Here is a 23,829-nt window from a genome sequence, read left to right on the forward strand (position 1 = left end):
ATTTTATATGTAAATAATTGAGCATCAGTAATCATGGAACCCTACAGTGCCATTTTTACCAAGTAAATAGTCACTGTAGCTTTTTGTTAAGACTCTGTGAGATCTTGTACCTGGAGGATTCTGAAATGAATCTCTGAAACCACTGACAGTTCTTTTGGCTTCTACAATCATGCATGCGTCTAACCTTCCTTTTTAGGAGAAAAGGGTAATCGAGGACCCCCTGGACCAATGGGTGCAGCTGGACCTATCGGACCAAAGGGTCCTCCTGGTAACCATTATTGCAGTCCTTCTCATTCTAGTGCCCCAAAACTTTGTTTTTGGGGGGTGGGGTGTTAATATAAAGCATCCAGCTCTTTGTTGTATTTCCACTCTTAGGTCAGCCTGGAGCACCTAGTAAAGCAACATATATCCCAGGAAACCAAGGACCTGCTGGATCACCTGGAAGCCCAGGACTACCAGGAGATCCAGGACCTCAGGGGCCACCAGGATTACATGGTATATGTTTTACCATTTGCCTAGGCTACTTGATGAGACTTGTTCATGGTTGGCTGGCACCCTGAATTTCTGCATAGACACATTTATCTCTCTTAATATCGCTTTCCTTTTTTATTGTTTTTTAGTGTTATATTGACAGCCTCCCGTTCATAACTTTACCCCTAGTTCACTGGGTTGGTGAGCAGTTCCCTTAACATAGACCTGTGCAAAAAACAATTCACACACATTTTTGTCATGCTGTTCACAATTTCCTTTTGAGCAGATTCATAACAGTTATAGTTGTAAAAGGTGATTCAACTTGACAAAAAATACCTGTTATAATACATAACAAAATGTGTATCTCTTTCAGGGGTTGACCTCACAGCATTTTTGTTTGGTTGTCATGTGGGGGGTATTTGTTTTGGGTTTTTGTCTACTTCACGTCAGCTCAGAAATTGCTTTTTGAAGAATCCTGACCCCCATCAGGATGAGTATTCTCATCCCAAAGGTTCTTAAATGAAAGACAGGAGCCAAGTAAACTCAGCCACCATCCCACTTCCTCTCTACTCCTGTTCCCTTTTTTGTTTTCACTCTCCCGACAATGTACCTCTGATTCTTACCATCTCAATCAGAAATTTCCAAAGGAGACCCTCCTCCCACTGAGTGGAGAGCCTTTTGATTTCTTTCCATTTTAGCTTAGCTGATCTTGCCTCTGAGACATCTCTCAGACTAAAGGAGAGGATGAGACCAGCCAGCAGGGAAGTGGAGCAGATCAGGCATGCCAGAGAAGTGGGTATTCCTAGCAGGAGCACATAAGGCCAGTTAGAACTACTGAAAATCCTGAACCAGCACCTCTTAGCAACCAAAATCAATTTCTGTTTCATGCTATGGTGTTCCTCTGAAATCTGGCCAATCCTTAAGGTGTAAGCTTCCCAAGACTTAGCCGGTTCCCTGAGGGTTAACAAAAGGCATAGAATAAAGGAACATTTTTGTCTCTTACAAGAAAATTTATCTTATATTGGAATCTAAATTATTTATGCATCTAAGAGCAGCAACTCATACCGTTTTGGATTGCTATTGTACTTTTGGAAAATTTCAATAAAACAAGAAATGCTGCAAAAGGTATATAGTTGGGCCTCGATTTACACTATGGTTACGATCTTGAAAAAACATTGTGCAAATAGAAATTGCTTAAAAAGATACCAAGGGTCTATGGGAAATAAGAGGTTAGGTTCCAGGTTCGCAAGATGACCTCCCTAATTTATCCAATATGGCATTATTTAAAAATTTTAATGAAATTTAAACTTGCTACTAACCTTTACTGATGTTGAGGATGAACTAGATATGATAATGATGATGCTGTTTAAGTCAGAATGCCGACGGTTCATCTGGGGTGTCTGGGGAGGCCGGGGAGTGTGAAGCAGTGGCATAGCCAGGACAGGACACTTGGGTAGGCCCCGACTTCAGGTGGGTGGGCATTGATGGGGGCAGAGATGGAAGGCAGGAAGGATTGGGGCCTCCGCCCCTCACCCCCTCAGCCGACCTTGTGGGGGTCAATGGACACTCTGCTCAGGGGCCCCCACACCCCAGTGGTGCACCCAGGGAGCAGGGTCAGGGTGCGGGGGCTTGCCCCATTCTGCCTGCCCAGCCCTCCAGCCGGAGAACGGGTTCAGGGTGCAGGGGCTTGCCTGCTCCCCAGCTGGAATGCTAGGTGGGTGGAGTGGGGCGCCAGCCCCCCCCCCCCGGTGTGCACCTGGGGCCCCGGGGGGAGCCTAGCCAGAGTGTCCATCACCCCCCACAAGGATGGCTTCAGGGGGTTAGGGGAGGCAGCCTGCCTCCCCTCTCCTACCCCCATCATTGCCCACCCACCCAAAGTCAGGGCCCACCCAAGTGTCCCATCCTGGCTGTGCCACTGATCTGCACATCTTGGTTACCACGCCACACCATGTAAAAGAGAATCCATACCATGTACAAAAATAAAGGGCCACAATTAATTTACCGTGCATAACTGAAACCATTCAAAAAACCCATGTAAATCGAGGCCTGACTGTGTTAATATTATTGTTAGTTTTGTAACAATCTATTGTGAAAATTAAAACTTTCTACATATAGCTACTATTTTTATATCATCTTCCTAATTTATTTGATGCAAAATCTGGTGACAGAAATATTATAGAATTCTGACTTTAAAGCATTTGATTCTATAGAAAATTATGCCACAGTATCTGCTATTATGAAGCTGCACTCAGGTGTTGTTTGTCTGGCTGATTGTTTTTGTTTTGTTTGTTTTTTGTAATTGGTAATTGTGTATATGTAGAATAATTACTCTTATGTTAACATATATATATTCTTGTGTATACAACACAGGACCTCAAGGTGTAAAAGGCCTACCAGGCCATTGTGGAAATCCAGGCATACGTGGACCAGTTGGTCCAAAAGGAGACAAAGGATTTCAAGGACAAAGAGGTACAGTGAAGGAGACATAGCTCTTTGTGTCCCATCATACTGAAGCTGCAGATAAGTTGGACTCCAGTTTCTGGGGATCCTTCCATTCAGATACAAATTACATTATGACACCCTCACTCAGACCTAGATTCAGCAAAGCACTTATGCACATGCTTAACTTTAAACACGAGTAGTTCCACTAAAATCATCTCTTTTCAGATCTCATTTGAAAACATACCTTTTCTCCCTTGGTTATGCTGCTTAACTTCTCCCTCCCTCTGTGATTGACCATGTTTGTTTATTTATTTAGAAGTCCATGTCCATCACCAAGCACCAAGGCTCCTTACTTCTTATATAAACAGTCAATTATAGAACAACAAATTGAAACTGCTTGTTTTAAGTCATTCACCATAAAATGTTTTTACATTTACCACTCTCCTGCAAAGGAAACCATGTTTTTTAGCACTGTGCATTTGGGAAGAATGCTGTATAGAATCAAATTGCATTGTATTTTATAATTAATATTGTTTTATTTGTTCCACACAAAAGCTATTTACGTACCTTTTATGGTCAACAGGATTTAAAACATGTATCGGTTTTATACAATATCTGTTTGTATAATGTACATGAAATTATCAAATTTCTCAAGTTAGATGAGAATTTAAAAATAGAGTTTTTGTAGAAAGATACATGTAGATATATGTGGGATGATAGCTTGATGCAGGAGAGACAGTGTATTCCAGGGGATCAGACATTCACGTGGGAGTGAGGAGTTCCAGTTTCTATTCCTGACTCTCCTGCTGTGTTACCTTCCACAGGTCATTTCAAGTCTCTTTGCCTTCCCAGCTTTTGTCTGTCTTGTCTCTTTAGAGTGCAAGCTCTTTGGGACAGGGTTGTTTGTCTGTTGGGGACTCTAGACACTACTGGAAGGCAGATAATAACAATATTTAAGTTGTTGAACTATTGAAAATTTTGTTTCCGGGTGGGTTCAGTCACTTCAGAAACCAATCAGAGACATACTGTTTAAAGAGTAATAGGGTAAAAATATGTATGTTTTGGTGTTTTTTACAGGGCCTCCTGGGCTTATTGGCTTTCCAGGAGTACGGGGCCTACCTGGTTCCCCGGGTATTTCCATACCTGGTCCAACAAGGAGAGGCTTCATCTTTACCCGGCACAGCCAGTCAACAAAGATTCCTTCATGCCCATCTGGGACAGCTCAGATCTACAGTGGTTATTCTCTTCTCTTTGTACAAGGAAATGAGCAAGCACATGGCCAAGACCTTGGTATCATCTTAGAAAGAATTTTAAAACCATTATCTGTAAAACCCATAGCCACCTTACTGAATAGGGCAGTAAGCCTAAACTAGTGATGAGAAAGGCAAATGTGCAGTAAATATCTCATAATTTACCTGAAATGAAAATATCAGTCAGAGATACTAATCTCCACTGTACACTAAGGGCTAGATAGTGCTCATGCAACCAGTCCCATAAAAGGGGAAGTAAGTAGCTCTACCACCTCACGAGAGACCCAGGAAGGAATCCTGGCTCAGGGAGACAGTTCCTTCCCAGCATCCCCATCTCCTTTGCTCCCCTTGGCAATTCAGTATCAGGGACTAGGTGAAGGATATTATTGCAGAATTAATCAAAAGAAATATTTCCTTGCTTTCAACAGATTTTGTTCTTAGCCCCCATGCTATTTTAACGTAGCCTTTTTGTATTTAATTTAATCATCAGAGTCCCTTACTTATGGTACTACTGTACAGAGAAGTGGCTTCTTTTCTTTACATGCTCTACCTGTATTTATTCTTAGTGCTGTAGATTGGATCTTATCATGTGGCTGTTCCATTTGTTATGCTAAATATCTCTCATGGCTTTCACAAGGCTGCCATCCTATGTCTTTCAGGGACAGTTGGTAGCTGCCTGCAGCGATTTACCACCATGCCATTTTTATTCTGTAACACCAATGACGTTTGCAGTTTTGCTTCTCGCAATGACTATTCATACTGGCTGTCAACTGCAGCACCAATGCCAGAAGACATGGCACCAATCTCTGGCAGAGCCTTACAGCCCTATATTAGCAGGTATGAGTTTAATAACTTCAGCCCCTCTTCCAACCTACACAGATAACTTCATTTATTTTGAACAGCAAAATGCCATGTACAGATGAGTTAAACTTTCAAAGTGCAAAAATATTAAAAAATACTATGCCAGTAGCTAACAAATTAACTAGACTTGCAATAACAATAAAAATCCGATCAGCCTGCCTGTCTTAGCCAATACAATCTCTGAATTCAGCCACCTGGATATTTGATCATGTTTGAATATGTATTTGATATGTGGTACCAAAGTCCAAAATGGTGAATAATTTAGAACTAACCTAAATGAGCAAATATCAAGAAGACCCTGAAACCAAAACTGAGACATTCATTTAAAGAGATAAGATGGGTGGGGTAATATCTTTTATTGTGCCAACTGCTGTTGGTGAGAGAGACAAGCTTTCGAACTACACAAAACTCTTCTTCAGGTCTGGAAGAGGTACTCAGGATGTCACAGCTAAATACAAGGTGAAACAGATGGTTTAGCTTCCAACAGATGGTAATAAGCCATGGCTTATCACAACAATCTGTAACTCACTTACCCCCTATTACCATCCTATGACTGCAGGGGTGTTAATGGGCCACTTCAACTTAAATGATCCGTTAGAATATGTGGTAACTAATTACGCTAGACAATCTTGTATTTAGCTCTGATATCCCTGAGTACCTTTCCCTGACCTGAAGAAGAGCTCTGTGTAGCTCGAAAGCTTGTCTCTTACACCAACAGAAGTTGGTCCAATACAAGATATTACATCACCCACCTTGTCTCTCTAATAGCCTGGGACAAACATGGCTACAACAACACTGGAAATGTTCATTTAAACATTCAGGTATCCTAGTTAAAGCTAGGGTGTGTTTAATTTGCATAACTGGCATAAGAAAGACAACCCAAGGTCTCACTCACCCTGATGATATGAAGTAGCAATAGTTACATAATGACCAGCTGCTCCATGTGCAGGTGTAGTAGGGCCCGGATCAGCGGGCAGTGATCGATCCAGCGGGGGGGGTCAATTTATCACATCTAGTATAGACGCGATAAATCGACTGCTGAGCGCTCTTCTATCGACTCCGGTACTCCACCGGAACGAGGAATGCAAGCGGAGTCAGCGGCAGAGTGTCAGCTGTTGACTTATTGCAGTGAAGACACATAGCTGAAGTTGCGTATCTTAGATGGACCCCACACGGCAGTGTAGACAAGCTCTTAGATTTGGACAGGCTGAAAGGAAACACTTCATTTCAACATTAGGAATGTGTCGTCTTCTTACAGTTGAATTTACTTTAATGAACATATACTGGAATAAACCATAGTTACTGTGATTGGTGCAGGAAAATTACAGACTGAGGGCTTGTCTACACTACCGTGTAGGATCGATCTAAGATACACAACTTCAGCTATGTGAATAGCATAGCTGGAGTTGACATACTTAGATCTACTTACCACGGTGTCTTCACTGCGGTAAGTCAACAGCTGATGCTCTGCCGTCAACTCCGCTTGCGCGCCTCGTTCTGGTGGAGTACCGGAGTCGACAGAAGAGTGCTCAGCAGTCGATTTATCGTGCCCCCTGCTGAATTGATCACTGCCCGCTGATCCTGCGGGTAGTATAGACAAGCCCTAAGGCTGAGAACTCTTGTGCACAATGTCCCAAGGCAGTTATGCAGTGTAGGGTCTCATTTGACATCCTTTATCCTGTTTACAGACCCATCTTCAAGACTCTGTCACCATAGTGTTTGGGGACCAGTGCCTGTAATGGGATGGGAATTGTATATAAATGTCTGGAATAATTCACCCAATATTTATGTGTTTCGTATTACAGATGTATTGTTTGTGAAGGACCAGCAGTGGTAATAGCAGTTCACAGCCAAACAACTGCAGTTCCTTCATGTCCTCAAGGCTGGATATCTCTCTGGAAGGGTTTTTCCTTTGTTATGGTAAGGGGGAAAATAGACAAAAAATACTCACTGGGTGCTGCTAATGCAGCTTGGAAAGCTAAGGCATTCTTCTACCTGAAAAGAACTCTCCCTATTTCTGTCCTCTCAGTATTGCAGGCATTTGCCCATGGGTTTTTTTGTTTTGTTTTAAGAACGCCATAATGTTCTTTTTTTTTTCCTTCAAAAACAGGCAAGACTTTTATTAATCCTTTTGACTTTCATGCTAATGGCAGAAGCTCCAGAACAACCAGCTGCAGGAAGGGTCTCAGATCTATCTCAGCAATAGGTGCCAACCTCTAGAAGAAAAGGGGAAGGAGAACTTTGGGATTCTGGTTACTGGAGTGTGGACAGATGAAAAATAAATGAACTGTGTTTTTTCACAACTTGTCTAGACTACGATGAAAGCAGGTGTCATCGATGGTGCAGCTGAACTGCTCCTGAACACAGATGCAGAGCAAGTGTAGCTGAGGCAAAACATATTCAACACCATTTCAGAAACTAGAGTTATAGCCTTAACAATACCAGGCAGTAGTTAATGTAAATCAAATGTAAGGACCAAACTCCACTGAAAATCCATAATCTGGTTAAAAATTGTATGCTGATTGCAGAGCAGGACAGCAGCAGCATAGACCCCGTCAAGGGGGACAGCACATCCCATTTATGAAATTTGGAGCAGATCCTCTGTGACTTAGCATGGAGAGGGATGGATAAGGGGGTAGGTGTGTGTCCATATTGGAGGGTGGGGGGATTATCATACAACCTTTGCTGCTCCTCCAAATCCTTATACGCTACATTGGCAGCTGTGGATGACTGACCGAGACTAAAAATTCCATCCTCCTGCCCCCATAACCTTTTCACATGGAGCAACACCCTTTTACATGGAGAGTGGGGTTTGCTGTCTTCCCAGGATTTGTCCCTAAGTAATGTAAAGCTGCTTCGAGAAGAAAGGAAAGAAAGCTTGTTTCTAGGGTGCGGTTACTACCATGTGCTGATTTTAAACATGCAGATTTTTATCAACTATCCATCCAAAGTGTTCTACTGTAAAGGAGTACTTGTGGCACCTTAAAGACTAACAAATTTATTGAAGCATGAGCTTTCGTGAGCTACAGCTCACTTCTTCGGATGCATAGAATGGAACACACAGACAGGAGATATTTATACATACAGAGAACATGAAAAGGTGGAAGTATGCATACCAACAGGCAGAGTCTAATCAATTGAGATGAGCTATCGTCAGCAGGAGGAAAAAAACTGTTTGAAGTGATAATTAAGATGGCCCATAGAAGGTGTGAGGAGAACTTAACATAGGGAAATAGATTCAATTAATGTAATGACCCAACCATTCCCAGTCTTTGTTTAGACCACAGGTAATTGTGTCTAGTTTGCATATTAATTCGAGTTCAGCAGTTTCTCTTTGGAGTCTGTTTTTGAAGTTTTTTTGTTGCAAAATTGCCACCTTCAAGTCTGTCACTGAGTGGTTAGAGAGGTTGAAGTGTTCTCCCACTGGTTTTTGAATGTTATGATTCCTGATGTCAGATTTGTGTCCATTTATTCTTTTGCGTAGAGACTGTCCAGTTTGGCCAATGTACATGGCAGAGGGGCATTGCTGGCACATGATGGCATATATCACGTTGGTAGATGTGCAGGTGTACGAGCCCCTGATGGCGTGCCTGATGTGATTAGGTCCTATGATGGTGTCACTGGAATGGATATGTGGACAGAGCTGGCATCGGGCTTTGTTGCAAGGATAGGTTCCTGGGTTAGTGTTTATGTTGTATGGTGTGCGGTTGCTGGTGAGTATTTGCTTCAGGTTGGGAGGCTGTCTATAAGCGAGGACTGGCCTGTCTCCCAAGATCTGTGAGAGTGAGGGATCATCTTTAAGGATAGGTTGTAAATCCTTGATGATGCGCTGGAGAGGTTTTAGTTGGGGGCTGTAGGTGATGGCTAGTGGCGTTCTGTTATTTTCTTTTTTAGGCCTGTCCTGTAGTAGGTGGCTTCTGGGTACTCTTCTGGCTCTGTCAATCTGTTTTTTCACTTCAGCAGGTGGGTATTGTAGTTTTAAGAATGCTTGATAGAGATCTTGTAGGTGTTTATCTCTGTCTGAGGGATTGGAGCAAATACGGTTGTATCTTAGAGCTTGGCTGTAGACAATGGATCGTGTGGTGTGCCCGGGATGGAAGCTGGAGGCATGTAAGTAAGTATAGCGGTCAGTGGGTTTCCGGTATAGGGTGGTATTTATGTGACCATCGTTTATTAGCACAGTAGTGTCTAGGAAATGGACCGCTTGTGTGGATTGGTCTAGGCTGAGGTTGATGGTGGGATGGAAATTGTTAAAATCACGGTGGAATTCCTCGAGGGTTTCTTTTCCATGAGTCCAGATGATGAAGATGTCATCAATGTAGCGCAAGTAGAGTAGGGGCGTTAGGGAACAAGAGCTAAGGAAGCGTTGTTCTAAGTCAGCCATAAAGATGTTGGCATACTGAGGGGCCATGCGGGTACCCATAGCAGTGCCGCTGACTTGAAGATATATATTGTCCCCAAATGTGAAATAGTTGTGGGTGAGGACAAAGTCACAAAGTTCAGCCACCAGGTTAGCCGTGATATTATCGGGGATACTGTTCCTGATGGCTTGTAGTCCATCTTTGTGTGGAATGTTAGTGTAGAGGGCTTCCACGTCCATAGTGGCCAGAATGGTGTTTTCTGGAAGATCACCGATGGATTGTAGTTTCCTCAGGAAGTCAGTGGTGTCTCGAAGATAGCTGGGAGTGCTGGTAGCATAGGGCCGGAGGAGAGAGTCCACATAGCCAGACAATCCTGCTGTTAAAGTGCCAATGCTTGAAATGATGGGGCGTCCAGGATTTCCAGGTTTATGGATCTTGGGTAGCAAATAGAATACACCTGGTCGGGGTTCTGGGCATGTGTCTGAATAGATCTGTTCCTGTGCTTTCTCAGGGAGTTTTTTGAGCAGATGGTGTAGTTTCTTTTGGTAATCATTAGTGGGATCAGAGGGTAATGGCTTGTAGAATGTGGAGTTAGAGAGCTGCCTGGCAGCCTCTTGTTCATATTCCGACCTATTCATGATGACGACAGCACCTCCTTTGTCAGCCTGTTTGATTATGATGTCAGAGTTGTTCTTGAGGCTGTTGATGGCGTTGTGTTCAGCACGGCTTAGGTTGTGGGGTAAGTGATGTTGCTTTTCCACAATTTCAGCCCGTGCACGGTGACGGAAGCAATCTATGTAGAAGTCCAGTCTGTTGTTTCGACCCTCAGGAGGAGTCCATGCAGAATCCTTTTTATTATAGCGTTGGTAGGAAGGATTCTGTGGGTTAGTATGTAGTTCAGAGGTGTGTTGGAAGTATTCTTTGAGTCGGAGACGGCGAAAGTAGGATTCTAGGTCACCGCAGAACTGTATCACAAATGGACACAAATCTGACATCAGGAATCATAACATTCAAAAACCAGTGGGAGAACACTTCAACCTCTCTAACCACTCAGTGACAGACTTGAAGGTGGCAATTTTGCAACAAAAAAACTTCAAAAACAGACTCCAAAGAGAAACTGCTGAACTCGAATTAATATGCAAACTAGACACAATTACCTGTGGTCTAAACAAAGACTGGGAATGGTTGGGTCATTACATTAATTGAATCTATTTCCCTATGTTAAGTTCTCCTCACACCTTCTATGGGCCATCTTAATTATCACTTCAAACAGTTTTTTTCCTCCTGCTGACGATAGCTCATCTCAATTGATTAGACTCTGCCTGTTGGTATGCATACTTCCACCTTTTCATGTTCTCTGTATGTATAAATATCTCCTGTCTGTGTGTTCCATTCTATGCATCCGAAGAAGTGAGCTGTAGCTCACGAAAGCTCATGCTTCAATAAATTTGTTAGTCTTTAAGGTGCCACAAGTACTCCTGTTCTTTTTGCGGATACAGACTAACACGGCTGCTACTCTGAAACCTACTGTAAAGGGTCATTTTATGGGCATTTCTACCAGCACGTTTCCCACTGCAGATAAGAAAAGTTCCTTCACCGCTTTCTATGAAGAGAGAAGCAATCAGTGCAAGGGAAAACGATGCACAGATTAAAATTGGAGAAATGGCTCATTTGAAATCAGGTTACTATGGTTCTTAACTAAGCAGGTGCCAGACCTCTTCCAGGGAATTTCTGTCTTTGTCCTGGGCCTGGTTCTCATGACCTCTCACCCGACAGAGAAAAACACCTTTGCAGGGATTAGAGAAATACCACAAAGTCCTTTGAATTGTCCTAAAGCTTCTGTACTGGACTTCATTACAAGGTAGTAAATTGTCATAATGTCAAAATAATACCAGCCCAAAATATTATAATCCATCATTCAGTAAAATTAATCTGTGCTGATTGTTGTTTTAGCTCGGCTGCACAATGGTACTTTGCTAGAATGGCACTGCACACAGTGCTTTTTAGAAAGATATTTCTTGTATTCTGTTCAGTAAAAGGTGTTTAGCAGATGTTCATTAAAGATAGTTTTGTGGTTACAGTACACAAGTGCCGGTTCAGAAGCCTCTGGCCAAGCATTGGCATCACCTGGATCCTGCTTGGAAGAATTCCGTGCCATTCCATTCATAGAATGTCATGGTAGAGGGACATGCAACTACTACACAAATTCCTACAGCTTCTGGCTGGCTTCACTAGATCCAAGAAGAATGTTCAGGTAAGCTTGCTTTCCCAGTGATGCAGCTATGACCCATTGCCTTCATCCACACGAGCCACCATTGCTGCAGTCCAGAGTAGCTTAGGAGCCATTCAGATTGTGCACAGCTAACTTAACATCCTGCAAATCATCCTTGCAAGGGTGGCTAAGTTGGCTATAGGGTCATTTTGCAGTGTTGGAACAGCACAAAGGGGCCTAACAGAGGATCAAAGCCTTTATTTCTTTAAATCTCAGCCTTCTCAAAACAAGTCTTTTAAATGCACAGGGAAATATTCACCACTAATATAAGCAGGTGCAAATTCCATTATCTTCAGCAGTTTCCCTTGCTTATGTCAATGGTGAATTTTCTAGAGAGCGGCAAGTAAGCCAAAGTGCACTGGAATATCTCGATGCCGATTCTATACTGATTTCCACCCTATACAATCCCAGCAATTTCAGTGGGATTTCAGTGGGATTTCAGTGGGTGTACATTAGTGCAGAATTTGCCCCCTTTGTGCTAAATTTTGATATGGGGAAAAGTATTTTCCAAATTCATATGTCCCAGAAAGCTTTTTATATTTCTTCCTGCAACCATTAACAGCACTGATGTTTCAAGAATGTGTCCTTTATAATCACTCCATCTTTTCTTGGTGTATACTTTATGCCTTGTGGTCATTTTGTACATATTCAGGGGCAACCCTAGGCACATGCATTGTGTGTTGCTGTACATATCCATATGCTCACTGTATACTAACACACATTTTGTTCTTCAAGGCAGCTAATGATCATACCCCAGTCTTGTCAGTTGCAATGTCGATGTAACGCCGACAGACCCCGGTCGTCATCGGTCGGGATCAAATCTTGGACTTCTGGAGCTTAGTGCATGAGTCTCTACCACATGAGCTAAAAGCCAACTGGCTATTAGCTAAGGTTGTAGAGCAGACTCATTTTCTCTCTCTTTAAGTGGTCTTCAGTGCCACTAGATGGGACAGAACACTACACCCAGGAGGTGTGTGGGTTACATTGACATCACCTTTCACCTCTTGCTTTAGGAGATGAGAACAGATTTTTAAAATAGGAGACTCTAAAGCCTTGATCCAAAACCCAATATAAAGACCTGGTATTTGGATTAGACCCTAACAGTCTAGGTAACAATGATGGGATTGTGGTACTTTACCTCACTTACTCTGGCTCAAAATCAGTGCTTATGTAGGGAGCCCTTGTGACACTTGCTCTGGTGAGGCTGGCTAAGAGCTATGTGAGAGCTGAGGTTGTGGGGACAGAGACAAGAGTGCAAATATAGAAAACTCCCACCACCTCACTCCTATTTTAAAAAGAAAAGTAAATGTGTTGTTCTCTTTCTTTTAGGAAGCCTTTACCACAGATTTTTAAAGCAGGGGAATTGGAAAACATCATCAGCCGCTGTCAGGTCTGCATGAAGAGAGACAGAAATTCTTGACAGAGCATCAAACTTTGCTTTTATTTCAAAGAATAGCCTAACTCTCCAGAATGTGCATTTATTAAAGCCAAACTGTTTCTGGACAATGAGCTCTAAAATGCTAGTGCAGCACTATGGTGAGATAGTGCAGCATTTTGATTTTCTTCTTTCTAAACAAATTGCAAAGCACTTTTTTGGAGAAGGCTGTTGTAATGGCAGTACTACAGATCTTCCTCTTCTGAACTGTGAGGCAAGGTAGATGATGATGTGATATCTTTTACTGAACCAACTTCTCTGGGTGAGTAAAAAAGCACCTGGGATTTAGGTGGACCGTAGAGTTAAGTCTGTGACTTAAGAGCTTCCATGGCATTCCAGAGTGAACGCAAATCTTCAGTTATAAGTCTATTTTTAAAAATGCACTGCAAAAAAACCATAAAATCTACACCTTTTATAAAGTATTTGAAACATTAAATATTTGTCATGAACATCTGCAGAAATAAAACCTATTCCATCTAGTCAGGTGAAAGTATCTTAAAATAAAACATTTGTTATGAGTGATATTCAAATGGTATTAGCTGAGCACTAATTTACACCAGTGAATTAAACTGCAAATGGATTTAAGTACTTGATAAGCACTTTTATTTACTCATTTAATTTATATAAACTGTAGCTCTGAATATTTTGGTATTTATGATATTGCACATGCAGCACTATTTAAAATTGTAATGTTGACATTTAAAAAGTTAATAACTTTTAATACTTGCACACAATTCCAGTTCAATTATTAAATTTTATAGATAAAGCATAATTAATTTGACAAGTTTAATAAATGCATCATTTTAAATGTAGGGTCTAGAAGTCAGCTGAAGGGTCTAGATTTAAGTCAGTTGAAGTAAGAAAGATTCCTCATTGAGGTATTTTTTTTGCAAATAAAATATTTTATATTTATTTGTTAAAATATTTCCGGTATGTTTGTTTTAATACTTGAATTTTCTCTGTTAATATAACTAGAAACAGTTTTCCCCATATGTAACATGCCAGGGTCATTGGATTTAAGCTAATTTAAACACAGCATTTACATTAATTGAATGAATATTAAAGATTTTTGTTTCCTTAAATAGATTACAGTATCTCTGTTTGCAAAACACAATTCAAAATATTACACTTTTTATAAAATACTCTCAGCAGACACTTGCTGCTGATAAGAGGGCATTGTGAGGTGTAAAAGTCTTTCCTTCAAATCTGCTTATGTCTTCAAATGTGACAATCACACATCATGGTTTTTTTTCTCTGAGTCCTAAATTCTGCTGTAAATACAGGAAAATACCCACCATTTCTTTTGAAAACTATTCACTATTAGGGTGAGGATAAACTCAGCATCACCAGGTGCACATGAAGGCATTATATCAGTTTCTGAGTCCCTCTCTGAGAGCATAATCGTAAAATCCAGACCTTAAGTCCATCAGAGTTAAGACCACTTAACTCTGCACAGTAGGGTATGATATACAGTGTAACATGTATATTACCTGGCTTATTACAAAGTTTTAAACTCAGCAGTAAGAGATGGTGAATGTAGTCTAGCAGTTAGAGCATGCGACAGTCAGGTGATCAGGGTTTTGTTCACAGTTCTGGACTCTGCCACTCACTGTGTGGCCTTGGACAAGTCACGTTGTCTAAAATATTTTGGGCAGCTTCAGACTCTTCATAAGTGACAAGCACTCCCAGCTCCCATTGACTGCAACTGGAGATGAAAGTGTCCAGCACCTCTGAAAATCAAACCCAGCAGGTTTCAAATTGGGCACCCACAATCAAATGCCATTTTTTGAAAATGTTGGCCTTAAAAATATCTTTATGCCTCACTTTCCTATCATTCAGCAGTGTGAATATTAGCTAGCTCAGGGGTAGGTAACCTATGGCACGGGTGCCGAACACGGCACGCGAGCTGATTTTTCAGTGGCTCTCACACTGCCCTGGTCCTGGCCAGCTGTCTGGAGGGCTCCGCATTTTAATTTAATTTTAAATGAAGCTTCTTAAACATTTTAAAACCCTTATTTACTTTACATACATATATTATAGACTTATAGAAAGAGATCTTCTAAAATGTTAAAATGTATTGCTGGCATGCGAAACCTTAAATTAGAGTGAATAAATGAAGACTCGGCACCCCACTTCTGAAAGGTTGCCGACCCCTGAGCTAGCTAATGTCTGTAAAGTGCTTTGAGAGCCTTGGGGAAAAGTGCTAAAGAAGTGCAAAGTGTTAATATATTGTATTAAAAGAATTCAAGTGGCACTACGGGCAATCAGAAATAATGAGCAAATAATCAAAAAGACTAGGGGAAAGAAATCTTTTCACTAAATGCAACCAAATAAGTAACTCTGACTGTACAGGGAAAAGTTCATTAAACTTATTTCTTTCCCTTCTTGCCAATGTGTATACATAAAATAAAAATATCATCTAAAAATAGCTTGTCTTCTGATTAAAAACCATAAATGGGGCTATATCATTCTACCAGTTTTTGAGCAGAACTCCCTTTTTAAAATCACAACTTTCATCTTGGGACAACAAAGTAAAAAGGGTAAATCACAAAAAGGTGACACCTATGATATCTGATATTTCAAATAAATATAGTGCTGGTTGCTTTTAGAACAGGGTGAAATCCTGCTTCCGTTGAAGTCAATGGAAGTTTTGTTACTTCATGTCAGACATCTGGAAGGGAGAATAAAGCAATGTTCACAGTAAAAAGAGAGAGAAAGTCCTACAAAGCAGAGTCCTCTGAAACCATTTCCACTATTGTACATGCACAGTCTGCTTACTATGTATCTCACCAACAGAGAAACATAAACAAGCCTTACCTGCCATCCACCAGTATAATCCATTACAGTAAGAATACTTCAAACCCTGCCTGTCTCAGTGCCCTCAGGAAATGCAACCAACCTAATATTTCCTAACTTGAGGCTGTTTTTTATAGTTGGTTTGATGTCTCAGTGCTTTACAGTGTTTGATAGTTTCATGTCATTTAATTTATGCCATAAATTCAAGCCAAACCCTCACTGTATCTATTGGATTTATGCAGTCTTTCATTTAAACATTGGACCTTTCATTGACTATGGAAATCACTGTAGCTAAAATTGTTCCCATCCCCCAGTTTCTTTTTAAATATTTCCCTGAAGGATTTATAAAATTAGATCAATGACTAACAGGGGTCAGTTACTTTCCCAGTCAGTGAAGATTTGAGAATAGCAGGTTCCAGTTATTCTGCACATTGGAGCAATTGTGTCTTTTTTGACTGAAAACTAATGAAAAAGCATGTAATGATTTGTCTTGAATGAGCTTCTTCACGCTGCACAATTACCCCTTGATTTTTTTTGTGGGCAAGATTTACTCTTCATGTGGATGTAGAAGATAATATTTTTCCTGGAATGATATTTTTTCCAGCTGTTACACACACACACACACACACACACACACGACCCTTCTTATACTGGGCAATAAAATATTATGTTACCTTTAGCAAGCTGAGTTACAAATATTTGGGCTTGTTATTTAATTGACTACACCAGCGTTCTCAGCACCTACCCTTTGGACTCTTGGGGGTCACAGATCCCTTGTAGAGTAACCCTTGCTTAATGAAAACTGCTGTATACTGATATTTGAGTGTCACTTAAGGGAATGGGCCAAATTCTGCCGTGGCTTACACCCTGTGCAGTGTAATTGATTTCATTAAGGTTGCACAGGATTAAAGACAGATAAGTGAGAGCAGAATTTGGCACAACATTAAGAACTACACTAGCTGTCTGTAGAAATGTCTAAGTTATATTTCAACAAAAAGCAGTAAAATTTGCAAAAATGCTTGCAATTTTTCTCTCTCCTAGTTTTCCATCCAGCTCTAATATCTATTGTACATCCTTCAGCAGAAGCTTTCAGAATATAAGATATAACTGGAGCCTCATGTGAACATTCAGAATTCCTAAGAGATACATATTTAGCAGGAAAGCATTTAAATGTACTTAACCCAGGCAGGCACGCCACCAGCTTTTTTGGCGCCCTAGGCGGCGGAAGGTCCCGCCCCCGAAATACCGACGACGACCGGGGCGGCCAAAGATCTGGCTGCTGCGGTCGCCGCCCCCCAAATGTGAGTGCCCTAGGCAACCACCTAGGTCGCCTAATGGGTTGCACCAGCCCTGAACCCAGGGCTTGTCTACATGGGCAAGTTTCTGTGCAGTAAAGCAGCTTTTTATGCTCAAACAGCAGATGTGTACACACTGCCAAGCCACTTTGTGCGCAGACACTCCTCAGTTGCAGCGCTGCAAAAAAACCACCTGGAGGAGAGTTGTAAGGCTATTTGCACAGAGGCTCCAGCACTCTATTGCCAGTGTAGACACTTGATTGCTTTCTGCACTGTAATTGGCCCCCAGAGCTGTCCCATAATGCTTCAAGTGACCACTCTGCTCATTGTTTTGAACTTGGCTGCCCTGGAGACGTGCCCTTCCCCTTTCAAAGCACTGTTGTTTCTGACAGAAGTGTGCTGCGCTGATCTGCTCCGGGACACAAAGCAAACCATTAATGTGGAATGCTTATTCTGTTTAACACAGAGGCAGGTAGAGAGGTAGGAGTGTGTCGTGGAGGGCGGGGGGTGAGAGCGCGCGCATGCAGGGAGGCAGAAGCTGATATTGGGGTTTCCCCTTGCCTCAGTACTAGTTGCTTCTTGACGCTGTCTGAACTTACAAGATGGCATTCTGACACATTCTCTGTCCCCCAAAACACACAGTCTCTCTCACCCCCTTCCATAAACACACACACACTCTCCCCTCTCCCACTCTTCAGCTGAAAAGCAGCTGACAATGTAGTAGGATGCCCATGGAACAATGGGATTGAGAAACCTGCATCATGTGACACTGTGCTTGCCCCATGAGGCATTGCAAACCCTTCCCAAAGCACCCTGCGGCTGGTTGCACAGTGGGATAGCTACCACAATGTACTGCTGTCTTTGCCGTTGCAAGAGCTGCTAATGTGGATGTGCTCCAGCATCACAAGGAGCACAGTGTGGATATGCAACAACGATTTAATTCCAGCATTTTAATAAAAGTGGTATAACTTGTGGCGCAGAAACTTGCCAGTGTAGACATACCTTAATTTAAAACCTATCAGACGCTATCATATGTTCATTTTAAATTCATTTTTGACAAGATTGTTGCCTTCTCCATTTTGATTGAAAATCTTTATGCATTTTGCAAATAAAGAAAGCTGTTAAAAGAAACAGCATACTTTTTACTGGCTGTGTGAGAGGAGTACGCAGGAATTAAAGAATCATCCACGTGTTATTTGTATATTTACTCTATTTCCTGATTTCTAGTTAATAAAAAAAATACTGGCTTTTTGTAAAGTCAACATGAATTTGCACAGTCTGTTTGAAAAACAGAATGGCATTGGTTTTACTCTGTTATAGTTTTAAAATGTTAGCTCCAGTACTACATAACTTCATAATCAAATAGAGGGCCAAATGCTCAAAGATTGCTGTATTTCGCACACTTTAAGCAGTGGTACCAATGAGTATTTAAATTTTACAGTAACTTCCAGTCAATTGTTAGAGTGCCTATTTTTCCAGTAGTTTAAACGAGACTGATTTTTAGTTTTTTCAAAACTAATCCAGAACGAGTGGTTGGAAAAGTTTATTGGTTCTGAAAGCATTAGAGCTGGGCCAAAAACTACTGTAAGCCCCTTTTGCAACAGTCTTTCAGGCCCAGATCCGCAAAGGTATTTAGGCTCCTAACTTTCAATGGAAGTTAGGAACCTAAATATCTTTGTGGATCTGGGCCTCAAAACCTAATATCCTCATGACTGCTAGAGTTAAAGATTAAGGGCTCAATCCAGCTTCTGTTGAAATCAATGGGAGTCTTGCATTGGCAGTGGGATGGAGCCCTAAGGCAATATACAATGTAACAGTTACAACTGGTTTCTAGATGTAGCATGTCTCAAGATAGCAGCTGCTAAAATCAAGTTGGAAATGAAAGTAGGAAGATGATCAAGATGGTAGTAAAAATTATGTGATTTGAAAGTCTAGTGTCCTATCAGAGTAAGACAGAAATGCTTTTTACATCTAGAAAGCTGAAATTTCCAGCTTTTCAATAATATAAAACCTTTATTTCTAGCCCTGTCTGTCTAGTGAGAGATCAGATTTGATACCTGTAACTGCCTCTGTCTCAATGCTTTTGGCACATGTGCAGGACTGAATCCAGCAAGTGCCAGATCTTGGAACAATGTAATTGTCAGTGCTTGTTTATGGCATTTTTCCCACTCTGACATCTATAGCTGTAGCTGTGGCCATTAACCAAATCACAATTTTAGTTCATAAGTAGCTGTTGATGCTTTTGTATTTATTAGTTTAGAATTTTAGCTATTACAGTCACATGCTGCAATAAGGTTTTCAGGCAAACCTAGAGTTACTCAGACCACAAGAAAACAGCTGGCCTTGAGCAGCTGCAGCCTGTGCTGTGAGTAAGTAATTGCTAACCTCAGTAATGGTTGCATAATCTGCCCCTTACAGGGGTAATACTAAAACCAATATAATAAAATGATGTCTCGCTAATGTTTTGTGTACCCCTGAATAAACTGGGTTTTAAGGTTAGAGAGTAAATGCACTAGTAGTCACATTTGGTGGCCATCTTTAATTTTGTGCTTTGATACTATGGTCATGAATGCTATAGAAATGCTTAAAACAGGAAGAAATATAATTTGAACAGAAACTCCTTTGTAATGTGTATCAGTTAATAGATAAAACACAAAGTGTGAACTAAGTGACTGGACCTGTGCCATAGCAGGGGTTCTGCTGAGATCCAGAATTCTATATGTTCACCCGGAGCCAGATTCCACCCATCTCAATGTTGATGATGTTAGATATTCACGTCTCCTCAATACAACCTTACATCAAGTCATCATAACATGAAGTTATGAGAAGATGCTGAAAATGTTGTACATGAGCAGCCCTTCTGGCTTCAACTGGATTTCTATACAGTACTTGTTAGTATGACAATGGTTGTAGCAATTAGGTCAGGGTACAGGTAAATGGTTTCTGTATGAGTGTTCTACTTTTGAGACTGTCATGAATAGTTAGTAAAGGGTTAAAGCATAGTACTGGTGGGCACCTGACCGGAGGACCAATCAGGGAAGAGATTTTGAAACTCCTAGGAGGGAACTTTTTCTCTCTGTTTGGGGGGGTCTTTGTCTTTGGCCGTTTGGGGTTCAAGAGACCAGACGAGTTAATCAAGTCCCTACAAGTTCCACCTTTCTGAACTAATTTCTTCTAGTCAAGATAGTGAGTATTAGAAAGATACTTTGTGTCCTTATCTAATAATCCTATGTTTGCAATTCTGTGTGTTTGTTATTGATTATTCTTAATTCTGCTTGTACTGGTTGTACTGAGAAAGAGAGAGGATTCTCTCCAGAACTTAGCAAGGTTATACCCTATGAGTGCCCAGCTTGGATTCATAGAGATTCTGTATTTTCTTTTGTTCTCTTAATAAATTCTTTTCTTTTCTTTGGACTTGGTTAATTCCTTCCCTTGGGGAAATTCAGGGGAAGGGGAGGGGGAAGTGGGCTGCTTCCCTGTGTGTAGAGATTCAAGGCGTTTGAATCCAGGCATCTCTGTCTCCGGAGCAGGCTGGAGAGAGGGAAGAGGGGGGAGGTTCCTCCTCTGTGAATTGATCTGTGTTCCCAAGGGGGGAAACAGGGGTGTCCCGGCCCACGGAATTGACCGGGTGGTGGCAGCCGAAGGGGAGACCTACCCTAGGATTTTGGGGTGGGGGAAAGACATGCGGGTCCTCACTTTGAAACCGCCCAGTTTCAAGTGAGGGTAGACTCTGACAGAGACAAAATCATTATAGTGTAACAGTGCAATGTTTACACCTTTATGCTGTGGTGTATCCTCAAGTACTGGGGTAATACTGTACTGCAAAACTATTAAGACCCAACATCAGCAAGGCATGAGGTTGCATCACAACAGCCCACACAAATCAGTATTGAGAGGGGGCTGGTTCTGGATTGACATGTACAAGTGATAGAAAACAGTAGGGATTTGAATTGAATATGTAGTATCCTACTGAGGAAAAAAGACAATAAGAGCAAATTTAAAGATCCCCACTAATAAAAATATTAATATTATCAATGTTATACTAATATTAGTTATGTATTGTCTAATAATAAACAGATGCTTGTATATGGATCACTGACAAAAATTAATTTCCATCTTTAGTTCACTATAATTTTGAAATTCATTTTCTAAGGACTACTGGATACAGTCTGAAATTTGACCTTTTCATTATTGGTCATCATAGAGCACTCAGTTGTTTTTAATCAAATTTCAACTTTGTAGGGGCTCTTTCTGGTATATAAGGAAGTATGAGGTCTGCACCATGGAGAAATTAAGACATCTGAGATAATAATTTTAAGTAATGATTTTAACTAAGAAAATTGGCAAAAGTATATGAATGTGCTGCCAAAGTTGGTAGCTAAATCTGGCTAAAGAGTGGGCTGCTATCAGCCAGCACCATTACTTTGGCCCTAATCGTGCAATGCACGCTACTAGGTTCCCTACATGTGTGATGTCCCATTGATTTTACATTGCAAGATCAAAAGCTATGTAACATTAATACTGAATTATTGTTATATTAGCAGTAGTAATATTAACTAATATTATGTTGATCAAAATATTAACTAATATTATGTTGATCAAAAGCTATGTAACATTAATACTGAATTATTGTTATATTAGCAGTAGTAATATTAACTAATATCAATATAGTCTTAACTTTGTTATATTACCAATAAATATTATGTTGATATTTCTGATAGGTATTTGTATTATGGTGGCAATATGATCAGGCCCCCATTGCTCTAAGCCCTCTACATACACTCAGTAAGGGTATGTCTACACTACAAGACTATTTCGAATCAACTTAATTCGAATTTGTGGAATCGACCTTATGAAGTCGAAGTTGTGTATCCACACTAAATACACTAGTTCGACTGTGTGAGTCCACAGTAACGGGGCCAGTGTCGACTTTGGAAGCGGTGCACTGTGGGAAGCTATCCCACAGTTCCCGCACTCTCCGCTGCCCATTGGAATTCTGGGATTTCCCCCCAGTGCATGCTGGGGGGAAAAATGTGTGGAGGGTGGTTTTGGGTAACTGTCATCATTGAACCGTCAATCACGCCCTCCCTCCCTCCCTCCCTCCCTCCCTGAAAGCGCCTGCGGGCAATCTGTTCGTGCACTTTTCTGCTCAGTGACAGCGCGGGCGCCACAGCACTTTGAGCACGGATCCTGCTGCAGTTATGGCCGTTGTCAACTCCTCGCACCTTATCGTCCACCTCTTCCACAGTCAGCTGCTGAGAAATAGGGCTACTTTTCAATGGTGCTGCGAGCACTGGTGGACCATGGGGGACGTTTTACCAACATCAACGTCGGGTGGCCAGGCAAAGTTCATGATGTGCGTGTTTTCAGGAACTCTGGTCTGTTTAGACGCCTGCAGGAAGGTAGTTTCTTCCCGGACCACAAAATAAGTCTTGGGGATGTGCAGATGCCTATAGTGATCGTCGGGGACCCAGCCTACCCGCTAATGCCCTGGCTCGTGAAGCTCTGTGCAGGCGCCTTGCACAGCAACAAGGAACTCTTCAAGTACCAGCGAGCAGCGTGACCTGTGACTGTTCAGTTTCTTTACAGAGAAGCTGAACCTGCCCCTGTTTCTTTACCAAGTTACTGTTGACTAGCATCTGCAGTTACATACCCCACCCACCCCGCTTCCCCAACTTCCAACACACGTTTAAAAATAAAATACATGTTCCACTGTAACTTTACAAAGGTTTCTTTATTGATGACTTTGCGTTACAGGGTTGAAACTGGGATACGGACTGTGCTGGGTAGGGTGTGCAGTGATGTAAAGACCGCCTGTAAACTCGAGGAATGACAGGCTCCTGCTCCCAGAGCGGTCTGCAGTGCCGGACTGGATGTTTCAACAGAGCCTGCCATCCCTCCTTTTTGGGACTCTGTGTGCGGGGGCTATGTGGCCTTTTGGCGGGGGAGGACGGATACAGATTCCTCTGCTGCGTGGCTCTGTGGTCCAGGACAGGGACCGTTGCATGAGATCTGTAACCCCCCTCCCCCGCTACAAAGTCACGTACCCCCCCACCCACACAGAACCTGCAAACCACCTCCCATACCGACCAGGGTGCCTACTGACTGCAGTGTGTGTGTGACCTGCTGCTGATCCTGCCCCCATGTCTGTACCCTGGTAAAGGTGATTGTCCTGTCCAATTACCAACCCCCTTCCCCCCCTTCAAACACAGTCTCCTCTAAAAGAACATGACGGAAACAGTAATTAACAGAAAAGTATTTTTTATTATCAACTAGACAGTTAGGGGATGAAACTGGGATGGGGGCTTGGGTGAGGCAGGAAGGAAAGGACTTCTCAGAATTTAGGGTATGAGAGCTTTTGGGTACTTGAGCACTCTGCTGGGGTGCAGTGACAGTTTTCACGGTCTCTGGCGCCCCTCCTTCTGGTTATTTTGGGTGAGGGGGGGACAGGACTTTGTGGCGGGGGAGGGCGGTTGCAGATACACTGCAGAGGGGCTCTGTCCTCCTGCCTGAGGTCCTGCAGAACATGCACAAGGCGCTGGAGCATGTCCGTTTGCTCCCTCATTAGTCCAAGCAGCGTTTGAGTCGCCTGCTTGTCTTCCTCACGCCACCTCTCCTCCCGTTCGCTGTGTGAGCGCTGGTACAG

The 23,829-nt window shown here is 41.9% G+C and overlaps 1 protein-coding gene across 3 annotated transcripts in view; it reads left to right on the forward strand.

Annotated features, from left to right (window-relative positions):
• Positions 1-15,065, forward strand: part of COL4A3 (collagen type IV alpha 3 chain) — a 120,228-nt gene extending 105,163 nt beyond the window's left edge. For 2 of the 3 annotated variants that reach the window (XM_045031181.1, XM_045031180.1), the window contains exons 45-52: positions 197-268; positions 376-495; positions 2,842-2,940; positions 3,991-4,203; positions 4,823-5,000; positions 6,830-6,944; positions 11,467-11,639; positions 12,987-15,065. In XM_045031181.1, the coding sequence (XP_044887116.1) occupies positions 197-268; positions 376-495; positions 2,842-2,940; positions 3,991-4,203; positions 4,823-5,000; positions 6,830-6,944; positions 11,467-11,639; positions 12,987-13,077 (1,061 nt within the window). In that variant the 3' untranslated portion in view covers positions 13,078-15,065. The remainder of the gene's footprint in view (positions 1-196; positions 269-375; positions 496-2,841; positions 2,941-3,990; positions 4,204-4,822; positions 5,001-6,829; positions 6,945-11,466; positions 11,640-12,986) is intronic. The other variant, XM_045031182.1, reaches the window with a different exon arrangement.
• The last annotated feature ends 8,764 nt before the right edge of the window (positions 15,066-23,829 follow it).

Source organism: Mauremys mutica, chromosome 9, assembly GCF_020497125.1.
Source record: "Mauremys mutica isolate MM-2020 ecotype Southern chromosome 9, ASM2049712v1, whole genome shotgun sequence".
Lineage (NCBI taxonomy): Eukaryota > Metazoa > Chordata > Testudines > Geoemydidae > Mauremys > Mauremys mutica.